A 22855-nucleotide genomic window follows, 5' to 3' on the forward strand; every position below is an offset into this window, starting at 1 on the left:
ACTCCAAACTTTGACCCCAGTCACAGTGATCAGGTATTCAGCCTGAAGAGTGGCAAGGATTTGTTCTCGGAAAAGATTTGATTAGATGTATTCATCACTCTGCTTATATTTCTTTTAGTGGTAGTCTGCAGTGTGAAAATGATCATGCATAAATCACACAAACTAAAAGCCAACTGAATCTCTGCAGATCATCTACAAAGAGAATAGGTGGCAAAAGAATGCTTGATCAATGTTCTTTAATGAAATACAATGTCTTAAAAATTCAAAAGCCTGAGCAAAATCCCTTATTCCCTTGTACTTAGTGATTAATAACGGTGAATGTGTAAGCTGCTGTTGCCCAGGTAGGTCCCTGTTAGCTCAGCATAATTCTATGGATCATAAAGAAGCTTGCATAATTTCTTCATTTCTGTGAAAACTGGGCACAGCACAAGCAGCTGGAAGCTCAGAAACATGCTGTGCCATGAAGAAATGCAGCAATTCTGCAGCCCAAGTGGGTCAGCAAAGTGAAGAAGTTGCTGAATCTGAGGTACTGTGAGTCCTAAAGACATCGAATCATAGAATGGTTTAAATTGCACAGGATGGGGCAGCCACAGCTTCTCTGGGCACCCTGTGCCAGCACCTCAGCACCCTCACAGGGGAGAGCTTCTGCCTCAGAGCTCATCTCAATCTCCTCTCTGGCAGGTTAAAGCCATTCCCCTTGGCCTGTCCCTACAGGCCCTTGGCCAAAGCCCCTCTCCGGGTTTCCTGGAGCCCCTTTAGGTATTAGAAGACTCTTATAAGGTCTTCCTGGAGCCTTCTCTTTTCCTGTCTGAACAAACCCAGCTCTTTCTGTCCCATGCCCCATCCCTGGCAGTGTTCAAGGCCAGGTTGGACACAGGGGCTTGGAGCAACCTGCTCTAGTGGAAGGTGTCCCTGCCCATGGCAGGGGGTTGGAGCTGGGTGAGCTTTAAGGTCCCTTCAACCCAAACCATTCTATGATGATTCTGTGCACGACCCATTCACTGCTTTCTAAGCTCCTGAAGTCAAGCAGTACACGCAGCTCACGTGTCTGCTGTCAGACCACACAAGCACCATGTCAAAGAATCGTGTAATTTTTAATATTGAAGAGTTTAACAGGATGAATTCCGGTTCTGTTCGACATGGGGAGAGCTCTCTGGATAAAGAACAGAATTAAATTAGTAATAGGGCTGCATTTCATCAGCACATACTAATAGCTGCCAGTTGTTCTACAACTTCCCTATTCACATTAGAGAAGTAACCAATTACACACATCACTGTCTTGAGCTGTGAAATTTTAATTCATGCCCCCAAAAGATTAGAATAGCAATTACAAAATGCTGTGTGAGTGCAAAAGAAAAGTGTGAGGCTGATCCCTAGGAATAACCACGTTAAATCGCGTTTTCCTTCTTTAACTTCAGCCTCATTGTGGAAAAAGCTTTTTATTTTCATTTATCTCTCTACATATATATTATGCATTATTATATTATGTATTATGGAGGCCTATCAACTGACAACATGTTTCCCCAGGTCTAAAATTGAGTTCTAAAAGGAAAACTGAGGTGCCCACCCAGATTGGACGGGGCTTGGAGCAACCTGCTCTAGTGGAAGGTGTCCCTGCCCATGGCAGGGGGTTGGAACTGGAGGAGCTTTAAGGTCCCTTCAACCCAAACCATTCTGTGATTCAATGATTCTATGTATTACATATATATTATGCATTCTGTTGCCACCTCTATGCAAGTGTAAACTCAGCATCCCAAGCCACACGCAACAAGGACACAGGGGTTACTCATAAATACTACATATACCTCTGCTATTGTCATTCTCATAGCACTGACAGGTGAGGGCTCAATATCCACCAGTTGAACTGCATTAAAACTCTAGATGCAGAGATGGCACAAGGAGAAAAACACACAGCAGTGAAGGTTAGACAGCAGGGCAAAGACAGTTAGAAAGATTATGTTCACTGTGTTAAGAACAAGGTTAAACTTTAGGGAAATAAGTGATTCTACACAAAGGAGCTGGAAGAAAAATCAAAATCACAGTTTTGTTAAAATGGAAAGACAAAGGAAATTGTGTTATAGATGTTAGAATGTCTAGAAAAATCACTCTTATGTATCTATTCAGAGGGTTCTTGAATTTAATCACTTGAACTGGAGATCAAGACGCTGCTCTCCAAGTCCTACTAATGAATTCAAGTAATAAAAAGCTGCACAAGTCGAACTTTTTTAAAGATCCAGTCTTATTTTCAACTGTGATTTCTTAAAATACCTTCAGTAATGTGAGTGGGACATCAACAACCCACTTGTATTCAAGCACTAGCTGGAAATGTATTTATATACTAAGACTAACTCCATTTTAATGTCATTTGGAGGCAGCACATACACCAAAATAGTATTTTCTGAGGGTATTTTGGAATGCAATGTTTTAACAGTATGCTTTCTAAATCAGTAGCTTCTGATATGTGTCTGTAGGTACTCCTTGAGTAATTTAGAGGTATATGGACACTTAGTTGGCATAGCATCACACATGTGGTAAAACAGAATTAGTGAGCATTAGGAGAATCTCACCAGCATGATAATAAGGTAACAAAATGTAGTAGGAATTACACTGAAAGCAGAGGAATACAGGACTGTCAGGCACAATCTGGAAGCACAAAAAGATCCTGCTCTTCTGTGGATGACAAGGAACCTGTTTGATGCTGCTGTTACGATGACCCACCTACTGCCAGTAGAGCTGGGGGACTCAAGGTCACTTTCCTGTTCTTTTCTATATATACAGATGAGGTTGCACCAGACTGGGACACCAGTGAGCATTATTCTCTTACTCATTTATAACAATGTTGATAACATAGAGGAAGAACAAAGAAATGAAGGAATTCAGGAGGGTTCTTACAGTGTCACTGTCGCTTGGTTGGAACTGGAAAGGCTGCGGTTTGTGAAACACTGAGTTCTCCTGTAAAAACAGCTGGAGATTGTAATCCCTCACCACCTGGAAAACAACAAATGACATTGATTAGACTCCTTGTTTTGTAAACTTAAAAACATGCTATAAAGTAAAATGAGGACAGTGTTTCCAACAGAGATCAAAACTGCAGGAGAACCCTGAATGCAGCAGAAGGCTCCTGAAGGGGAGACCTTAGAGCAGCTCCAGTGCCTAAAGGGGCTCCAGGAAACCTGGAGAGGGGCTTTGGACAAGGACCTGGAGGGACAGGCCAAGGGGAATGGCTTTAACCTGCCAGAGGGGAGATTGAGATGAGCTCTGAGGCAGAAGCTCTTCCCTGTGAGGGTGCTGAGGCGCTGGCACAGACTTTTCCCAGAGAAGCTGTGGCTGCCCCATCCCTGGCAGTGTTCAAGGCCAGGTTGGACACAGGGGCTTGGAGCAACCTGCTCTAGTGGAAGGTGTCCCTGCCCGGGGCAGGGGCTTGGGACTGGGTGAGCTTTATGGTCCCTTCCAACCCAAACCATTCCATGATTCTGCATCTGCCATTAACCCATGAAAAATACAAAGCCAAAATAGGGGAAAGGCCCAACTATTGAGTACAGACGATGTGGTGTCACTACTGTAAATATTTTTCTCCCCTCTTGTGGATAATTTTGTGTGCACAGCTCTTTTTTAAAGCTGAAATGTCTGATTTCCACACAAATTATTAGTTGCAGGAGCTGAAAAGCCTCTTTGCAATAAGGCATACAAAATCAGTTATCAAATTCATCTCTTTGGAAATTGCTTTCAGAGAAAACTCTCAAAGCTGCATTCTGCTAACCCAAAACTACTTCAGCTACTAAATTTCTTTAATGATACATTTCAGACAGAGTGACATGTATCCCCAAACACTCTCTTATGTCACAATTTACACATATTCACAAAGAAAACCTCAGTGATTGCAACATGAAAATACAGTAGTGCTACTTGAAGAACTCTACAGAGTATTTTCTGCTTCAATTGATGGAAATACACAAATAACAGCATGAAATTATAAATATCTATTACCAAAGTGAGGGTTTAAATGTACAGAAGTATATAATAAAGAGGGTGTTTATCCCGAAATAGCAGCATTGTGTATGAGCATGAATTCTGATTATACTCTGTATGCAATGGTAAATACAACATGTTCTCCAATGCAGCACACTGTTGATGCTTGTGTTGCTGGAATACTGAACTGTAAGAAATGAATCTTCAGTTAAAGAGAGTAAATGGTCCTTCAGGGCCAATAATGCACTCATCTGAAACAGTGAAGTACATAATTACTGCACCCATTTGAGCAGTTGAATACAAACACATTGAAATGTGTGGAAAACATACAGGGAAGGCTCATAGGGCATCTGCACTGGGAATTCCCATAGAGAGACGTTCAGAACATGCTAAAGGAGGAACCATCTGCAGCTTCAGATGATTCTCAGCACTGACCAGGGCATGAGGATCATTCATGTTAAACATCTCCAGTCATCGAATCCCAGCCTGGTTTGGGGTGAAGGGACCTTAAAGCTCATCCAGATCCAACCCCCTGCCACGGGCAGGGACACCTTCCACTAGAGCAGGTTGCTCCAAGCCCCTGTGTCCAACCTGGCCTTGAACACTGCCAGGGATGGGGCAGCCACAGCTTCTCTGGGAAAAGTCTGTGCCAGCGCCTCAGCACCCTCACAGGGAAGAGCTTCTTCTTACCCTCTGCCACTCAGCCTATGAAAATGCAATTTAACTTCCTTTTCACTCGAAGAGTCTTATTCAAGACTTGTGCTTCTCTTTTGGAAAACAATCTGATTTTCTTTGGAACATTCTCTGAAATTCCATTTGCTCTCTTCAATAACATTGCTGTGATGTTTCTGGTAAGAAGCCTCACCAACCTTAGGGCAGAACACACCATTTAGGCACGTCTCTGACTACGCCTTCTTCCCGTGTATGGTATATATTTAACATTTGATTTCAAATCTATTTTAACATGTCAGGTGGCATTGACTTCATACAGAAACTGTGTGAGAATGTTGACTTAATTTCTGAATAACAGGAAAACTATTTGGAAAAGTTGCTGCTTAATCCTGTTGCTGAGGAGCCTTTTTATTTTCTTTCTAACAGTTGTCAAATATATAGTGCAAAATGTTCCAAGGTGTTATTTGCTGGACTTAAACACTCACCCAAGGCTCCTGTTATAATGACGATTCTCATTTATAACTAAGGATTGTTGTTTGACAAGAGAATTTCTTCTGAGAGCTGTTGTAAAGATGGTTTTTCTTTGAAGAATCATAGAATGGTTTGGGTTGGAAGGGATCTTAAAGTTCATCCAGTTCCAACCCCCTACCATGGGCAGGGACACCAAGCCATGTCACCCAAGGCTCTGTCCAACCTGGCCTTGAACACTGCCAGGGATGGAGCATTCACAGCTTCCTTGGACAACCCATTCCAGCGCCTCAGCACCCTCACAGGGAAGAGCTTCTGCCTTAGATCCAACCTGAACTTCCCCTGGTTCAGTTTGAACCCATCACCCCATGTCCTATCACTCCAGTCCCTGATGAAGGTCCCTCTCCAGCATCCTTGTAGCCCCTTCAGACACTGGAAGCTGCTCTGAGGTCTCCACGCAGCTTCTCTTCTCCAGGCTGAACAGCCCCAATGTTCTCAGCCTGGCTCCATACGGGAGCTGCTCCAGCCCCTGATCATCCTTGTGGCCTCCTCTGGACTTGCTCCAACAGCTCCATGTCCTTCTGATGTTGAGGACACCAGCACTGCACACAGTGCTGCAAGTGAGGTCTCAAAGTCGCTTTTGAGTTGGACGTCTGAAGTGAAAACTTATTGCAATACAATAATTGTGGGTTATAGGTTATAATAAGTAGGTTTTCACATCCACACTAACTACACTTTGGGGTTTTTCTAATTGGAATTGGTTTAAAATGCATTTGACATGGCAAAGAGGTGTGTGCCATGGGCATAAAAAGGACGTGGAGCTATTGGAGCATGTCTAGAGGAGGCCACTGACATGCTGTGAGGATGAGCAGGAACTGGATGAGCTTAAGGTCCCTTCCAACCCAAACTCTTCGATGATTCTATGAAGTATGAATATGTAGACATTATATATGAGCATATTTAGTTAAAAGATACAAACCCAGCCTTTTTTGAGAAGACATTTTAAGCCAACCTGAATGATACACACCAAGGTAAATTATTCAAAGTCCTTTTCCAATAGAAGATAAAATGGTATTTTCATTATCTTTACAGCTACTGCAAGTCAATTCAAAGGCAAGCTACCATGGAGCCAGTTTTTAACCCACTCACTTTATATCTCATAAGGTGTGAGCTCGCTTGCAGACGAACAAGGAGCATGTTAAATTTGTTTTTTCTCCATAAGTCCCTGTATAAATGAGCTGTTTCTGTGTGGGTGGTTCAGGTAAACACATAAAGGAATATTATGACTGCACCAAAGTTGGAGCTCAATGACTATTATATGTATTTGGGGTTTTTTTAGCCTGGCAAATGAATTATTAAAGTATTAAAATAATCCTGGAAGTGATCATGTATTTCTGGCTGCTTGACAAAGCAAACAAACCACGTTCATGACAAGGCTCTGATCTGTTTTCTCTATTTGCCATTCCTAATTCAAAGGAGAACAAACCCTCTAATATTGTGGTATTTAAGTTGACAGTCAATTATTAAGATATGATCCAAAGTGTTTCACAGGGATTTGCTGGGATGGGTGACTAACGTGGGTCCAGATCACACACTGCACAACTCTTAGATGCAATTCCTCTTTCCAAAGGTGCAGGGTGAGTAAAATGGAACATCTCTTGAGTGCTGTTCTATAAAGAATGGGCACTGTGTAAATGCACTCCTGAGAATGAATCCTGGGTGGCAATAGGAAAAATTCCCACCAGGAAAACTGGCTCATTTCTTTTAACTTAATACCACTCAGGAGTAACCAAAAATAATAAGCTTTCAAGCTTGTCCTTATTCTGGCAGCAAATCTTAAGCCTGGGAAGTTCATATATGCTCTAAGTATTCAGTTACAAAGGATCATTCAGTTTCAACTTACCCTGCTGGAAGTCTCCAGTAAGAACTGGAATGTGTTTTGTACAGCTTGGCATGTCTCTAGTTCAGTCCTGCTGAATGCCATTAAATAATCCTTAAGGTGATCATATACATTTCCATCGAGAGCCTATAGGAGGGGAAGAATTCAAGAGAATTAAGAAAAGTGCTTTTGTATGTGATTTATCAGGAATCATATTTAGAGTTTTAAGATGCTCATATAATGATTTTTAACACATTCACCTATAATTATTAGCCTTAGTGTCTGGTGGATGTCATTCATTTTTGACAGGGAGGAATGGCAGTGCTTTAGTTCCATTAGATGGCACCACAGAGCACTGTAATATCACCTTCTATTAAATGATTTCCATCCAGTTGTGTAATACAGCCATAGCAGAACAGTGAGGTCAGGTTTGGAGAAGAGGAGATGTGATTTATGTCAAGGAAGGCACCTACAAACTGCAAGGATATCTATGGGGCTTCTCCTCAAATCACTGTTGCCGTCTAAATGACATCTCCAAGATGCCCAACATCTGTATCCTTCAAATACAGTGATTTGCTATTAAAACCCACTGATCAACAGCTGCCATTTCACATCAGCACAAAGTAACTCTCGTGTACACAGAAATCCCAAATACATACCAAAAAGTTATCATAAATTGAGCAGTTATATCAAAGTTCAAGCTCAAAAGCCCTGTTGTGACCAGAGCTGGAAAATCACATCGCAGGGCTTGGGTTACACAGAGGTTTAATGCAAGTTCTGTCTTAAACATGTACAACTGCAAGTGACTGAAAATTTCATTTAAATGTTCAACTCTGGATATATTTATATATTCTATAGATTTTTAATGATGCCATATTTCAAAGATATCCATTTAAATGGTATATTCAGTGAAACTGTGTATACCAAATTTCAACAGAGTCAAGGATGCATTTCTATATAACATTGCATTTGGTTATTTAAACCATTCTGAAAAGTCGGGGGGGAAAAAGGGTGAAATTGTGGAAGTCTACAGTAAAATCAAGCCCAATGTTAAAGCCCAGGCTAAGAGACACATGTGAATTAGACTCAAATCATAGAATCATAGAATGCTTTGGGTTGGAAAGGACCTTACGATCATCCAGTTCCAACCCCCTGCCCCGGGCAGGGACACCTTCCACTAGAGCAGGTTGCTCCAAGCCCCTGTGTCCAACCTGGCCTTGAACACTGCCAGGGATGGGGCAGATGTTCAGTTCTTCCCTGCCTTGGTATAACACACCTCTACTGGAATTCATCCTGCAATGCACATCAAATCTATAAGGCACGGTCCTAGGTTAGCAGGAGGATTTTAACACTTCATGAGCTTTTATAACGCTGAAGGGATGAGCCACAGCATCATAGTTATACGAGTGCCCAAGTTAGTATCTCATTTCGAGAACATTAGATTTCACATCGAACACACACTGTCCCAACAGGGTTGTCTTGCACTTTCAGAGGCTGAGGCTTGGAGCAACCTGCTCTAGTGGAAAGTGTCCCTGCCCGTGGCAGGGGAATTGAAGCTGGAAGAGCTTTAAGTGCCCTTCCAACAGAAACCACCCTGGGATTCTATGATTTTATGGTAAAATTGCCAAGATTGGTTGTGCTTTCCCCAAAACCAGAATCTGGAGATTTTATGATTGAGCATATCTGTTCCTGAAGCTTTTCAGCCCAAACACCAGGCTCGAGTTGTGCTAATACATGTAAATAAATAGCTGAAGCTTGGCAAAGCAATTCTAAATGCTGTTTTGCAAAGCAGCTGTGATTTTTTCCTTCCAGCGTGCTATAAAGCAGCATTTCAGAGCTCGCCCCCACCTTCGTATCAAGCCCATATGTTCATTTTATGTTAAACCCAGCAGGAGGGTTCACGTCATTTAACTTGAGACTTCTACAGTCCTGATGTATACGCTGGAGTTTGTCATTCTTGGTTCTTTTTAGAGGCAGTGGAGAGAAGCTGGTACTTCTGTGGTGTGATTCATAGAACCCCAGCCTGGTTTGGGTTGCAGGGAGCTTAAAGCTCATCCAGCTCCAACCCCTGCCATGGGCAGGGACACCTTCCACTAGAGCAGGTTGCTCCAAGCCCCTGTGTCCAACCTGGCCTTGAACACTGCCAGGGATGGGGCAGCCACAGCTTCTCTGGGAAAAGTCTGTGCCAGCGCCTCGGCACCCTCACAGGGAAGAGCTTCTGCCTCAGAGCTCATCTCAGCCTCCCCTCTGGCAGGTTAAAGCCATTCCCCTTGGCCTGTCCCTACAGGCCCTTGCCCAAAGCCCCTCTCCAGGTTTCTTTTAGCCCCTTTAGCTATATAAGAAGAAACATCAAAGAAAAGTGTGGCAAAACACCAGGAATCCCACAAATCTGTCAGCATGTGGAAAGCACGTTACAGCCTTTCTCCTTTCATTAATTAAAAGTGGTTTCAATATGATGAAGTTCTTAATTACTGTTAAGAGCTGCCAGATTGGAAGTTAGTAAAGGCAGCATGATACAACACAGGAGAAGCCAGGGCTACACATGCAGCTCCAACAGAGGGAAAACACTCATTGCACAGCAAATGTGACATGCCATCAGTTACAGGGTTACAAATTGCTTTCAGTGATAAGGTGGTTATTCCTTGTATAAATGGTGATTATTGTATGAAGCTGCACATGTTACTACTAAAACAAAAGATTTGACTTGCTGCACTATATGATATAAAGACATTCATCTGGGATTTCCTAACCTGAATCTCATTCACATACAAACACCCTGACCCAAACCTCTGAACATCATCATTCAGGTTGGAAATAAAAAAGTCTTTTCAGCTTTTTTGATCAAACAACTTGAAGTGGGAACTGGCAAAAGAAGTATTTCAAGAAGCTCAGCACATATTATTCCCCTACAATGGCTTTTGTTCTCTTTCTGAATCTCTGAAGATTAGTAAATCACTTACTGCGTTACAATCAGACTGAAAACCTGTCTATTTTTCAACCTCAAAAGGAAATCAAGATTTTCTTCTTTATTAAAAGCCAGATCTGACATCAGAACTAAGACAATACAAAGTACCACAGAGTTACAACTTCCAAGGGTAGACAAAAGTCAATGATTTTTAAGAAATAACGTCTTTGCAATGGAATTGTCGTGTTAAAGCTGCAAAAATCCTTCCCCACCCGAGTCCAAGCTTCAGAGGATAATGGATGAAATCAGGACCGCGAAGAACTGAAACTGAAACGTAACAAAGGCAATGGATACACAAGCAAATTAAAGTGTATTTTTGTAAGAAACACTATATATTAATTCCAATTCACCCTGTGAGGGTGCTGAGGTGCTGGCACAGACTTTTCCCAGAGAAGCTGTGGCTGCCCCATCCCTGGCAGTGTTCACGGCCAGGTTGGACACAGGGGCTTGGAGCAACCTGCTCTAGTGGAAGGTGTCCCTGCCCGGGGCAGGGGTTGGAGCTGGAGGAGCTTAAGGTCCCTTCAACCCAAACCAGTCTGGGATTCTATGACTGCCTAAAAACATACATAAATTTCTATATTCAATATATTTTATATATTCAAACACCGGCATTTATGTTTGTATATGTTTTTGAACTCCCTAATCCTTGCTGGAACCCCATTCTTTCAGTAAGACAAGCATCATGGATCAAATCAAGTATTCACGTGAAAACATCCTTCCTTTCATGAGCTGGTACAACTCAACAGTTCACCTGAGCTGATTTTGCCTTTGCTGAGCATGGAAAACCTGGAGAAATGCTTCGTAAGCTGCCACGGCTGTGCCGGAAACAATAGAGCTGATGTTGAAGGCAAAGAATTTCCTTACATGGGTGGAGGTCACATAACAAAATTAGCCCTGACCTTACCCTACCCGGCCCAGAGCCTGAAAATGGGAAGATAAGGAGAAGTTTTACATGAAGTGAACAAAAATCATTGTGTTTGGGGAGTGATAATTGTGCTGTGCAGTCAATGGTATTGCAGCAGGGTAATGGGACTTGCTTTCCTCTTCAATCAAAGCAAACCTCTATATGAGAAGGGAGATCCCTATCACAGACGTTGCCTTCTCTCTAGTTTGCCTTATTAAAAATGAATATTAAATTCTTATACCACCCTATTCTCATTTGCATGAGAAACCCTGTTTTATCTATCCCGGATCTGTGTTGGTTTGAAATCAACCTGTAACCCAGTAACAACGGGGACATGATTTTCCATCCTGTATTTTCTTTAACACTACTCCAAACACTTCTTACTTCACACTGAAAACCCCAACAATATAAATCAGATATCAAGCATGGTGAGAGGAGCTTTTGAAGTGGTTGTGTTTAAAACTTATCCCTATAATCCATTAAATAAACAGTGTGATCTCACCGATGGGACAGTCTGGGAATATTCAGTTGGATGATTTTGGTAAATGAGACTCCAACTGGTTTAATTTTTATATGCAAATGACTCAGCATATGAAAAGGAATATAAAAGAGAATGCTTGGGGTATGTACAGTAACAGCTAAATTGTTAACAGGAAGACTTACTATTAACATATCAGCTTAAGCATCCTTCTGGATCTATGAGAGGTGAAGAACAAAAGTAGTTTGTATGTATTTTATCCTGAGCATAGCAACAGATCATAGAATCCCAGACTGGTTTGGGTTGAAGGGACCTTAAAGCTCATCCAGTTCTAAGCCCCTGCCACGGGCAGGGACACCTTCCACTAGAGCAGGTTGCTCCGAGCCCCTGTGTCCAACCTGGCCTTGAACACTGCCAGGGATGGGGCAGCCACAGCTTCTCTGGGAAAAGTCTGTGCCAGCGCCTCAGCACCCTCACAGGGAAGAGCTTCTGCCTCAGAGCTCATCTCAGTCTCCCCTCTGGCAGCTTAAAGCCATTCCCCTTGGCCTGTCCCTACAGGCCCTTGTCCAAAGCCCCTCTCCAGGTTTCCTGGAGCCCCTTTAGGCACTGGAGCTGCTCTAAGGTGTCCCCTTCAGGAGCCTTCTCTTCTCCAGGCTGCCCCAGCCCAGCTCTCTCAGCCTGGCTCCAGAGCAGAGCTGCTCCAGCCCTCGCAGCAGCTCCGTGGCCTCCTCTGGCCTCGCTCCAGCAGCTCCACGTCCCTCTTGTGCTGTTGCCCCAGAGCTGGATCAGGACTGCAGGGGGGGTCTCCCCAGAGCACAGCAGAAAGCAAGAATCATCACATATTATTTGACAATGAAGGATGGAGCATTTTAAAAACTCATCTAAACCCCACAAGTAATAAAGTCAACAGCTCGAGTCAGCTGGCTTTGCCAAACTCAGCACTATTCGGATCAGTGATACAGAACAGCATTTCCCAAGGACATCAGGAGAGAAAGGAAGGAAGGTCAGGAAAACTCATCCTTTTCAGCTAACAGTTATGTGCCATAGTCATTTTCCCTTCAAAATGCTGATTCCTGGTAGTAATTTATTCTAGGCATCAGTATGTCTGAACAGAGAGGAGGAGCTTGCCTTCTTTAAGTCTTTTTCTGTTTAAATTCTCCCATCCCTGCACTACTTGTCACTGCTGAACACTCTTGTTCTCCATTAAGACATCTTAACATAAATCAGGTCTGAATTTGTCAACAAAACAGGACTTCTATATATAAATTACCTACAAACCCAAGATCAAAGCACCAGAAGCATCCCCAAACATCACGCCTGCAGCAAGCACCTATCTGCTGACAGGAACCCAGGGCAAGCTTCTGCATTTCTCAGTCATTGCAATCATGTAGGAATGACTCTGTAGTGTCTACACAGATGACAACACTGAAGGATGAAGTTACAGAATCCCAGAGTGGTTTGGGTTGAAGGGACCTTAAAGCTCATCCAGCTCCAACCCCCTGCCACGGGCAGGGACACCTTCCACTAGAGCAGGTTGCTCCAAGCCCCTGTGTCCAACCTGGCCTTGAACACTGCCCGGGATGGGGCAGCCACAGCTTCTCTGGGAAAAGTCTGTGCCAGCGCCTCAGCACCCTCACAGGGAAGAGCTTCTGCCTCAGAGCTCATCTCAATCTCCCCTCTGGCAGGTTAAAGCCATTCCCCTTGGCCTGTCCCTACAGGCCCTTGTCCAAAGCCCTTGTAATGTAAGGAAAAAGGCTTCAAAATGAACAAAGTGTCTATTTAAATGCACAATGCTTGAATAAACTCTCCAAGTTTCCTCCTCTTCTCCCTGAACCTGGGGAAGGAGCTTTCATCACAGCAAACATGGGAACAATAAACACTAGAAGGCAGCAAGAGCCCTGCCTTCTGTTTGCTCACATTCCCATTTGGGGCTCATAAACACACTCTGCACTTTCCCCTACCCCAGAGCTTTGCATTTTCTAGTCTCAATGGTTTTGGGCTTGTTTGCAAGTTCTTTGTTTGGTCTCATTAGTCCCCCGATGATTGTTCTGCACATCATTTTGTTCCTTTCCAGTCTGGGCAGGGTCATTGTTTTTAATGACAAAACCTTTGTTGCTGGTGCACTGATGTCTACTATGCGCACAGAAAACGACAGAATGGCCACCATGAGATGCTCATCATCCTCTCCCAATCCAATATCCCTTTAAGAAAAGTATTAGTAAAATTAATGACAATATTAACAGAGTCATAGAGTAATAGAACTGTGTTAGAAGGGACCTTAAAGCTCATCCAGCTCCAACCCCCTGCCCCGGGCAGGGACACCTTCCACTAGAGCAGGTTGCTCCAAGCCCCTGTGTCCAACCTGGCCTTGAACACTGCCAGGGATGGGGCAGCCACAGCTTCTCTGGGAAAAGTCTGTGCCAGCGCCTCAGCACCCTCACAGGGAAGAGCTTCTGCCTTAGATCCAACCTGAACTTCCCCTCTTTAATAATGATATTATGGGGGGGAAATATATGTAGGTGTTTCCAATCAGGCCAAGCTTAAGAAGTGATTTAGTTAAAAGACAGTTTAACATCACCAGATCCCATTTTGTCCACTTTTCTCTTGAGGTTTTTCACTCATCACTGTCAGGTAGCAAATAGTAGGAGCTTATAAAATACCGTCAGCTTCTGGTGAAAATGGTACAACCCATAAACCCATCAATACTGGTTCAGGAATACGGCTTGGAATGGGGGGGTTTGTGCCAAGCTTTGTGTTGGGAGTGGGGGGAATCTGTTTAAAAGGAATAAACCTTTCACAGTATTTTTAACTACAGAATTCAGACTAAAACCATCTCTCTCCTCCCCCATTGGTGCTAACAGGACTGCATCCATAAATTGTTAGCACGAATCCTCTGGGAACAAATAAGAATGGACGACTAAAGTAATAAAGCATAGTTGGCACGTGGAATTCCCGAGTGATATTTGGGAAACACGGATTAATCTTCAGTGCTGCAATGCAGCTGCTCTACCTTTGGCATAGTCCTGTGATGTTTTTTCCTTTATTGTTCCAGAGGATTTCTCTCATTGTTGTGTGATTCTATAACTATGACAATAATCACAGCGCTGTGACTCGCAGCCGTTCTCCTTTTCAGGACATGAGGCTCCTTTGTGTGGATTACAAATATTCCCTAAAATAGTTTCACTTGTTTTGGTCATTAAATATTAGGATGACTGGCAAAGAGGTCTTAGTAATCCTTTAGTAGAGTGTTTTGTCAGGAATCATAGAATCATAGAATGATTTGGGTTCAAAAGGACCTTAAGCTCATCCAGATCCAACCCCCTGCCTCAGGCAGGGACACCTTCCACTAGAGCAGGTTGCTCCAAGCCCCTGTGTCCAACCTGGCCTTGAACACTGCCAGGGATGGGGCAGCCACAGCTTCTCTGGGCACCCTGTGCCAGCGCCTCAGCACCCTCACAGGGAAGAGCTTCTGCCTTAGATCCAACCTGAACTTCCCCTGTTTCAGTTTGAACCCATCACCCCTTGTCCTATCACTCCAGTCCCTGATGAAGGTCCATCTCCAGCATCCTTGTACCCCTTCAGACACTGGAAGCTGCTCTGAGGTCTCCACGCAGCTTCTCTTCTCCAGGCTGAACAGCCCCAACTGTTTTGAATGGAGGATTCACTCTATGAAACATGCTCTGCCCTTTTCATCCTCTTTAATTCATATCTTAACATCAAATTTAAACAGTTCTTAATGTCAGGTGGAAAATATCTTCGTTATTCTGAAAAGACCATTCATGGTGTGGATTGGACAGTGCAATGTTACATCTGTAGGACCACATCTAACATATGTCTGTTTGGGGGATAACAATCTGAAATCATGGAATCACAGAATGGTTTGGGTTGGAAAGGACCTTAAGATCATCCAGTCCCAACCCCTGCCATGGGCAGGGACACCTTCCACTAGAGCAGGTTGCTCCAAGCCCCTGTGTCCAACCTGGCCTTGAACACTGCCAGGGATGGAGCATTTACCACTTCTTTGGGCAATGCTCAGTTATACATTAAACTTACTGAAGTCTTTAGTATCGCCATCACTAAAGCTGTGCTGTGAGCATCTTTGGAACAGCCTGGTCACTGAATAGGTTGCTGGAAGTGACAGGTAACTTTAAACCCATGGAGAGAAAAAGAAAAACATATGGAAGTGGTAAATCCAAAGAGCAGTTGGGAACAACAGCCTGTGTTGGAGCAGGAAAGGGTTTGTTTAACAGGTTTATTTGATGAAGTAAAGGAAAATCAGAGTGGACAAAAAGATAACTGTTGTTAAATTGATAATCCTCCAATCCCAGACTGGTTTGGGTTGGAAGGGACCTTAAAGCTCATCACAGAGGCCCTTGTCTCTGAATAAATGCCCATGGAGAAGAGTGAAGCATGACAGAAGTGAGTCAACTATTAAAACTTGAATTATTTGGCCATACACAGCCACAAATGCTTGTGAAGATTTCACTTAGGAAAAAGCTGCTTTTCACTCAGATTTGCCATCTTCTTTTCATCCAGCTTCTTTTTTAGGACTCTCTACCTTCTTTAAATATCGCTTTTATCAAATTGACTTCTTATCTATTAAATTAAACCATTTCACCTGAGGTCTAATATAAAGCACTGAACAATTTGATTAAAAGGAGCAATTAAAAATGTTAGTTCTAATATTCTTTAAATTGACTTGGAAACCTGATTTCTACCCATCTCCACATACCTGGTGTTATACATCAGCCAAAAGTAGCTTCTCCAAATAACTTGAGACACCCAAAATCAGGTTATTGTCATGATTCTTTCAAATGGATTTTCTTTGGGCATCTTTACATCATTTTCAGCTCCATAACTTTGAGTTATGTGAGATTAAAAGCCTTGAATCTCAGCATTTAAGCCTTCCTGAAGGTTTTCAAAGTCATTATTGAAGGAAGTCATGGAAGAGGGATGTGCAACGCTTCTGGACAATGCTGTGGCCAAGGGGGAGCAAGTGAACTGCTGCACTGAACAGGTTCTTCCCTTTAGGCAGAGGGTTGGAACTGGACGATCTTAAGGTCCTTTCCAACCCAAACCATTCTATGATTCTCTGATTACTGATGAACAAGAGTGGCCATTACCAGAGAGACACAAGTTCTTTATCTAACATTCAAATCCTATGAGCAGTTGCTGTTCTGACTAAGTAATTTAGAAAACATTACAAAATAATATCCTTATTCAGTTGGAATACACTGTTCCAGCTGGTCAGTCATAGGGCATTATGGATGTAATGAACCTACTGGTATAGAATCATAGAATCCCAGGTTGAAGGGACCTCAAGGATCATCTGCTCCAACCTTTCCAGGCACAGCATGACCCAGACTGGATGCCCAGCACCCTGTGCAGCCCAATCTTAACAGTGTCCAACGCTGGGGAGTCACCACTTCCCTGGGGAGATTACTCCAGTGGTGGTTGTTCTCAGTGGGAAACATTTCCCTCTTGTATCCAGTGGGAATCTCCCCAGGAGGAACTTGTGCCCATCACCCCTCGGTTTTCCCATGGGAATCCTTGTCCAAAAGGGAGTCTCTGTCTTTGTAGCCCCCCTTTAACTCCTGGCACATGGGATCAGGTCTCCCTGAGCCTTCCCTTCTCCAGCTGAACAGTCCCAGCTCTCTCAGCCTTTCCTCACACGCTGCCCAGTGCTTGGATCATCTTTGTGGCCCTTCTCTGGCCCCTCTCCAGCCCATCCACAGCTTTTCTGTCCAGCAGGACCAAACCTGAGCACAGTATTCCAGGGGTGGCCTGACAAGCACTGAGCAGAGTGGGATAATGACATCTTCATCTGGTAGGGAGTATCTGTTTCGCTTCCATGACAAGGATGTTTATCCTGCTATAAAGCCTTTTTAGCAGAGATGACAACTTGAACAGATGGGAATTTATTTTCTCTATGAAAACCAGCAGGTAGATGCCGAAATCATCCTGCAGGATCCCCCCTCCTCCTCCTCCTCAGCTGACTGAGCTTTGAGGCATCTTTCCAGTCACTTACCTCTCTAGCAATCTGTAAGCACCGAACAGGAATTTCTTGCTCCTAATGCCCTGCTGTGGCCTAATTCCATATGGATCAGCTCCGTTCATTTCCTTCCAGTGAAGCTCACACTGAAAGAACAGTTCTCTCTTCTGATAGCAGTTGCACACCCCATTCACTGCTGATGGAGCCCTGAGCTATGTACTGACCTCTCCAAAGCAGCTGAAACGTGAGGTTGTGTGATGCCTTTGGAACATGCAGTGCCATAAAGGTTCATTAGCACCAGCCCAGAATTCCACTGCAGGAACAGACTCCAAGGCAAGGAATTCTTGTAAGGACTGTGCCAAAAATACAGCTCAAACAGCCTTTGCCCAAAGCTGACAACTGATGACCAGCTCCTCACCTCAATCTATCCATCTACGCTAGGAAACACCTCCACTGTCACCAAAGGGACTTATATTGAGACAGAGAAGCAAAGCTTTTGAAGATGAAAGAACAGAAAGCATCTCATACTTTACAGCCACACTCAATGTAAACCTTCTCAATTTTGGGTTCAAACTGAAACATGGGGAGATTTAGGGTGGATCTAAGGCAGAAGCTCTTCCCTGTGAGGGTGCTGAGATGCTGGCACAGACTTTTCCCAGAGAAGCTGTGGCTGCCCCATCCCTGGCAGTGTTCAAGGCCAGGTTGGACACAGGGGCTTGGAGCAACCTGCTCTAGTGGAAGGTGTCCCTGCCCATGGCAGGGGTTGGAGCTGGATGAGCTTTAAGCTCCCTTCCAACCCAAACCAGTCTGGGATTCTATGATTCTAAGAACACAGAGTTGCTAAAAACAAAGACCCGTGATGATCCATTCGGGATGTGCGTCCGTGACTTCTAAACTTGGAATGTCGCATGTTTCTAGTTCAATCCCTTGGACGTTGCTCCACCTGCCTCCCCACCAGCATTCCCCAGGTGCTTCCTGAGCTCGGCCATTGCCTCCCGGAGCCGCGCCGGCTGCTTCTGCCACGGCCAAGTATTTCGGGAACCGTTCTTATTGTGTTAGAGCGCGGCTCTGAAACACGATGGCAAAGTTTCATTTCCTGTGCAAAATGAGTGCTTTTATGGCACCTGACAGAAAAAGCCTGATCCAAATCCTCAACGGCTTCGACATTAAATCTTTAAGAGCCCCAAAGAAATAAATAACGAAATGAAAATGTTGTAAAGTTTTCTGTTAACTCCTTCAATGAGGTTTCTCAATGAGACCGCCTGGATTCCTGTCGAGTAGCTCCTTCCCCATCTTAACCCTTCCTTGTGCCCTCTTCCTAACAGTGATTTTGGGTTTCTTTAGCTTTCCATTCATTTTCCTTCTTCTTCTGCATTGCATTTACCTTCCATAACTGGATTTCTCTTTAACCCTTCCCAAGTCGCTCCCAATCACTGCACAAACAATACCAGCCTCCTGCAAACCGTCTCATGTAAATACATCCCTGATTTTCCTATCCAGGAAATACCTTTCATGAGCATCTGTATAATCACACTACATTTCTTCACCATCAACCCATTCCTAAAGTTATTTCTGTCAAAACGCCAAAGGAAACTTCGCTGACAAGTCAGAAGCATTATCAAGAAATAGTTTTATTATCCCATGAAAAATGATTCTTGTTTTAAGATAATTAAGTGGCCCTGAGTTATGTATCAGGCTGTTTCATTAATACAATCCCCACCCATGGAGGAATAAATACTCAGCCCCCCGGATATAAACAGCCTTTTTGGACCAAATGCTTAAAGAAGGAACTGCTTAAACCACATTTAATTGTGGTTAAACATGAGGTGAGACAGAGCTGACTGTCATCAGGGAAGTGTGACCATCATTCAGTTTTCATCTACAACAGAAAGAGTTGTGATCCAGACACCAGCTTTTGCCTCGAGTTAGCTTGGAAAGGCTACGTGCTGGATGATGATATCAGATGCTTCCATAGCTAGAGGTGGCAGTGCCACTTACTGTTCAGGGCATCTCAACTTCCCCTGCTTGTGATTTCACCAAAAATACCACCAGAAGTGGTTGCCCTTCTGGTGGGAAGCTGCTTTTCACTTCCCTGTAAATGCTTCCTCACAGTCAGCTGGTAAATGCTCTAAGAGCTGGAGCAGCTCTGCTCTGGAGCCAGGCTGAGAGAGCTGGGCTGGGGCAGCCTGGAGAAGAGAAGGCTCCTGAAGGGGAGACCTCAGAGCAGCTCCAGTGCCTAAAGGGGCTCCAGGAAACCTGGAGAGGGGCTTTGGACAAGGGCCTGTAGGGACAGGCCAAGGGGAATGGCTTTAACCTGCCAGAGGGGAGATTGAGATGAGCTCTGAGGCAGCAGCTCTTCCCTGTGAGGGTGCTGAGGCGCTGGCACAGACTTTTCCCAGAGAAGCTGTGGCTGCCCCATCCCTGGCAGTGTTCAAGGCCAGGTTGGACACAGGGGCTTGGAGCAACCTGCTCTAGTGGAAGGTGTCCCTGCCCATGGCAGGGGTTAGAACTGGACGAGCTTTAAGGCCCCTTCAACCCAAACCATTCCATGATTCTATGAATATAAATGGTCAAAACTGCAGCTAGTATACATTCAATAGACTGTGAAGGAGCTAAAGTTCTCCAAAGCAGAGCTTAGGTATCAACTGGGAAGTGTGATACAAAAGCATTTAAGAAAAAGCCAAACAACAGGGCACAACTTTGTATTAATTATCCAACAATTTACACGGATGCAGACAGAGCCTTATGAAAGGATTTAATCTCCCCAAGGCTTTATGTGCATGTATATGTATGCACACAGACTGATGGCCCTGGCAGGGCAAACAGCCTGGGATCAGCGCTGTGGAGCCCACAACGAGCATCTTCTGGACCACTCGTACCATGTGCTGGGCAAGAGCCTCCCTTCACTCACCCTCCATTCTTAGGAATGAACATGAGGAAGCAACACACACTCATCAACTGTAAAAGAAAGTAGCTGGGCCCATCTGATACTGTAGATAATGCAATCTCTGGCTGGTTTAATTGTAATTACAGTATTTTTGTGGCTTGCAGCTGACAAGAAGGGGAAGTGAAACAATAGTTCTTTCACTTACAGAAGTTCCTTCTGCATTTTAAAAGGGAGCATGACAGGATCTGAAAAGAATAGTTGAATTAAGAAAAGAGATTTATAGAAGTAAATGGAAACCTCCAGTGACTTCAAACTTATTTTCTCTTAATGCTGTTTTTTATTTCGGGCAGAATCTCTGTTATAACAAAGTAATTCCCTGGGTGCTTCTAAATCACTCTAAAAAGCAGAAAACAATAACGTGTACGTCAAATGATTTCTTACAGTGATAACAGTGGTTCTGCTTGTTCTGGAGGCTACACAAATATGTAGCCATGCAAATGTTACCCTTTTAATTATACAGGAGACACAGTGGCCAACCATTGCTAGGGTAACATTCCTGAGACCATTGAAGACCTTCAGCTACCACATCAACTTGTCAAGACAAACAGAGTCACCAGAGGGAAGAACTGTTTGCCATACACAACCTATTCATTTTTGGCCATAAATCAAATTATTAACTCTAAAACACCCAAGTTCTCAATCTTGGATCAACTGTATCTTGGGCTGCATCAAAACAAGTGTAATCAGCAGGTCAAAGGAGGTGATTCTGCCCCTCTGCTCTGCTCTGGGGAGACCCCACTTGCAGCACTGTGTGCAGTGCTGGTGTCCTCAACATCAGAAGGACATGGAGCTGTTGGAGCAAGTCCAGAGGAGGCCACGAGGATGAGCAGGGGCTGGAGCAGCTCCCGTATGAGACAGGCTGAGAACATTGGGGCTGTTGAGCCTGGAGAAGAGAAGCTGTGTGGAGACCTCAGAGCAGCTTCAGTGTCTGAAGGGGGCTACAAGGATGCTGGAGAGGGACCTTCATCAGGGACTGGAGTGATAGGACAAGGGGTGATGGGTTCAAACTGAAACAGGGGAAGCTCAGGTTGGATCTAAGGCAGAAGCTGTTCCCTGTGAGGGTGCTGAGGCGCTGGCACAGACTTTTCCCAGAGAAGCTGTGGCTGCCCCATCCCTGGCAGTGTTCGAGGCCAGGTTGGACACAGGGGCTTGGAGCAACCTGCTCTAGTGGAAGGTGTCCCTGCCCATGGCAGGGGGTTGGAACTGGATGAGCTTAAGGTCCCTTCCAACCCAAACCTCTCTGGGATTCTATGACTCTTACAAACACTGCCAGCTTCAGCTGAATCCCATTTGTACAAGTCATGTTTGGAGCCTGTAGTTACATTTGTTTTAAATGATCGTTAAAAGTGCTTGGTAAAAGTGATGGATGATGGTGCTGAAAACACACGTGTCATCTCAGCTTCATAAAAACTCCCAACAATGCTAATAAAGAGAAAAGAGGGTTCATCAAAACATGAGTATTCTGGTGCTGTTGGCTTATGCAGTTACTCCAGTAATGGCAGAAAACAACCAGAAACTGGGGACCTGTCATTACTGGGGTCCTCCAGGGATCAATATTGACCCCAACACTGTTCAATGTCTTCTTAAGTGATCTGGGTGACGGGATCAACTGCCCCATGACCAAGTTCGCCGATGACACCAAAGTGAGTGGGGAAGTGGACACTTGGGAAGGTGAAGCCACCCTGCAGGATGAGCTGGACAGGCTGAAGAGTGGGATAACAAGAACCTGGTGGAGCTCAACAAGGACAAGTGTCAGGTTTTGCCCCTGGACAAACCCATCCCAGAGTGCAGCACAGGCTGGGATCTGCCTGGCTGGAGCAGCTCTGGGAAAGGGACCTGGGGAACACCAGCTCCATAGGAGTGAACAGTGAGCAGCTGAGCAAAGAAACCCAACAGGGTGCTGGGGAACATCAACAAGGGCATCACCACAGGGTTAAAGGTGTCATTGTCCCACTCTGCTCGGCGCTGGTCAGGCCACCCCTGGAATATGGGCTCAGTTTGGGTCCTGCTGCACAGAAAAGCTGTGGATGGGCTGGAGAGGGGCCAGAGAAGGGCCACGAAGATGGTCCAAGGGCTGGGCAGTGTGTGAGGAAAGGCTGAGAGAGCTGGGGCTGTTCAGCTGGAGAAGGGAAGGCTCAGGGAGACCTGGTCCCATGTGCCAGGAGTTAAAGGGTGGATGCAGACAAGATGGAGACTCCCTTTGGACAAGGAGTCCCATGGGAAAGCGGAGGGGTGATGGGCACAAGTTACTGCTGGGGAGATTCCCATTGGACACAAGAGGGAAATTCTTCCCAATGAGAACAAGCAGACACTGGAATAATGTCCCCAGGGAAGTGGTGACTCCCCAGTGTTGGACATTGTTAAGACTGGGCTGCACAGGGTGCTGGGCACCTAGTCTAGGTGATGCTGTGCCTGGAAAGGTTGGAGCAGATGATCCTTGAGGTCCCTTCAAGCTGGGATTCTGTGACTAAGTTAGGGGTTTCCAAGCAGAATCTTCTTAAGAGAAAATGTTATTCATGGAATCACAGAATAATTTAGGTGGAAAGGGACACATCAGTCCAACCTCTGCTCAGAGCAGGGC

The 22855-nt window shown here is 44.6% G+C and overlaps 1 protein-coding gene across 4 annotated transcripts in view; it reads right to left on the bottom strand.

The window, feature by feature from the left end:
• FCHSD2 (FCH and double SH3 domains 2) overlaps nt 1-22855 on the bottom strand; it is a 144280-nt gene that overhangs the window by 36597 nt on the left and 84828 nt on the right. For 2 of the 4 annotated variants that reach the window (XM_030475784.1, XM_030475785.1), the window contains exons 9-11: nt 7013-7135; nt 2893-2988; nt 1806-1877 (exon numbers count right to left, since the gene is read on the bottom strand). In XM_030475784.1, coding sequence (XP_030331644.1) covers nt 1806-1877; nt 2893-2988; nt 7013-7135 — 291 coding nt within the window. The remainder of the gene's footprint in view (nt 1-1805; nt 1878-2892; nt 2989-7012; nt 7136-22855) is intronic. The other 2 variants (XM_030475786.1, XM_030475787.1) reach the window with 1 other exon arrangement.

Source organism: Strigops habroptila, chromosome 2 (genome assembly GCF_004027225.2).
Source record: "Strigops habroptila isolate Jane chromosome 2, bStrHab1.2.pri, whole genome shotgun sequence".
Lineage (NCBI taxonomy): Eukaryota > Metazoa > Chordata > Aves > Psittaciformes > Psittacidae > Strigops > Strigops habroptila.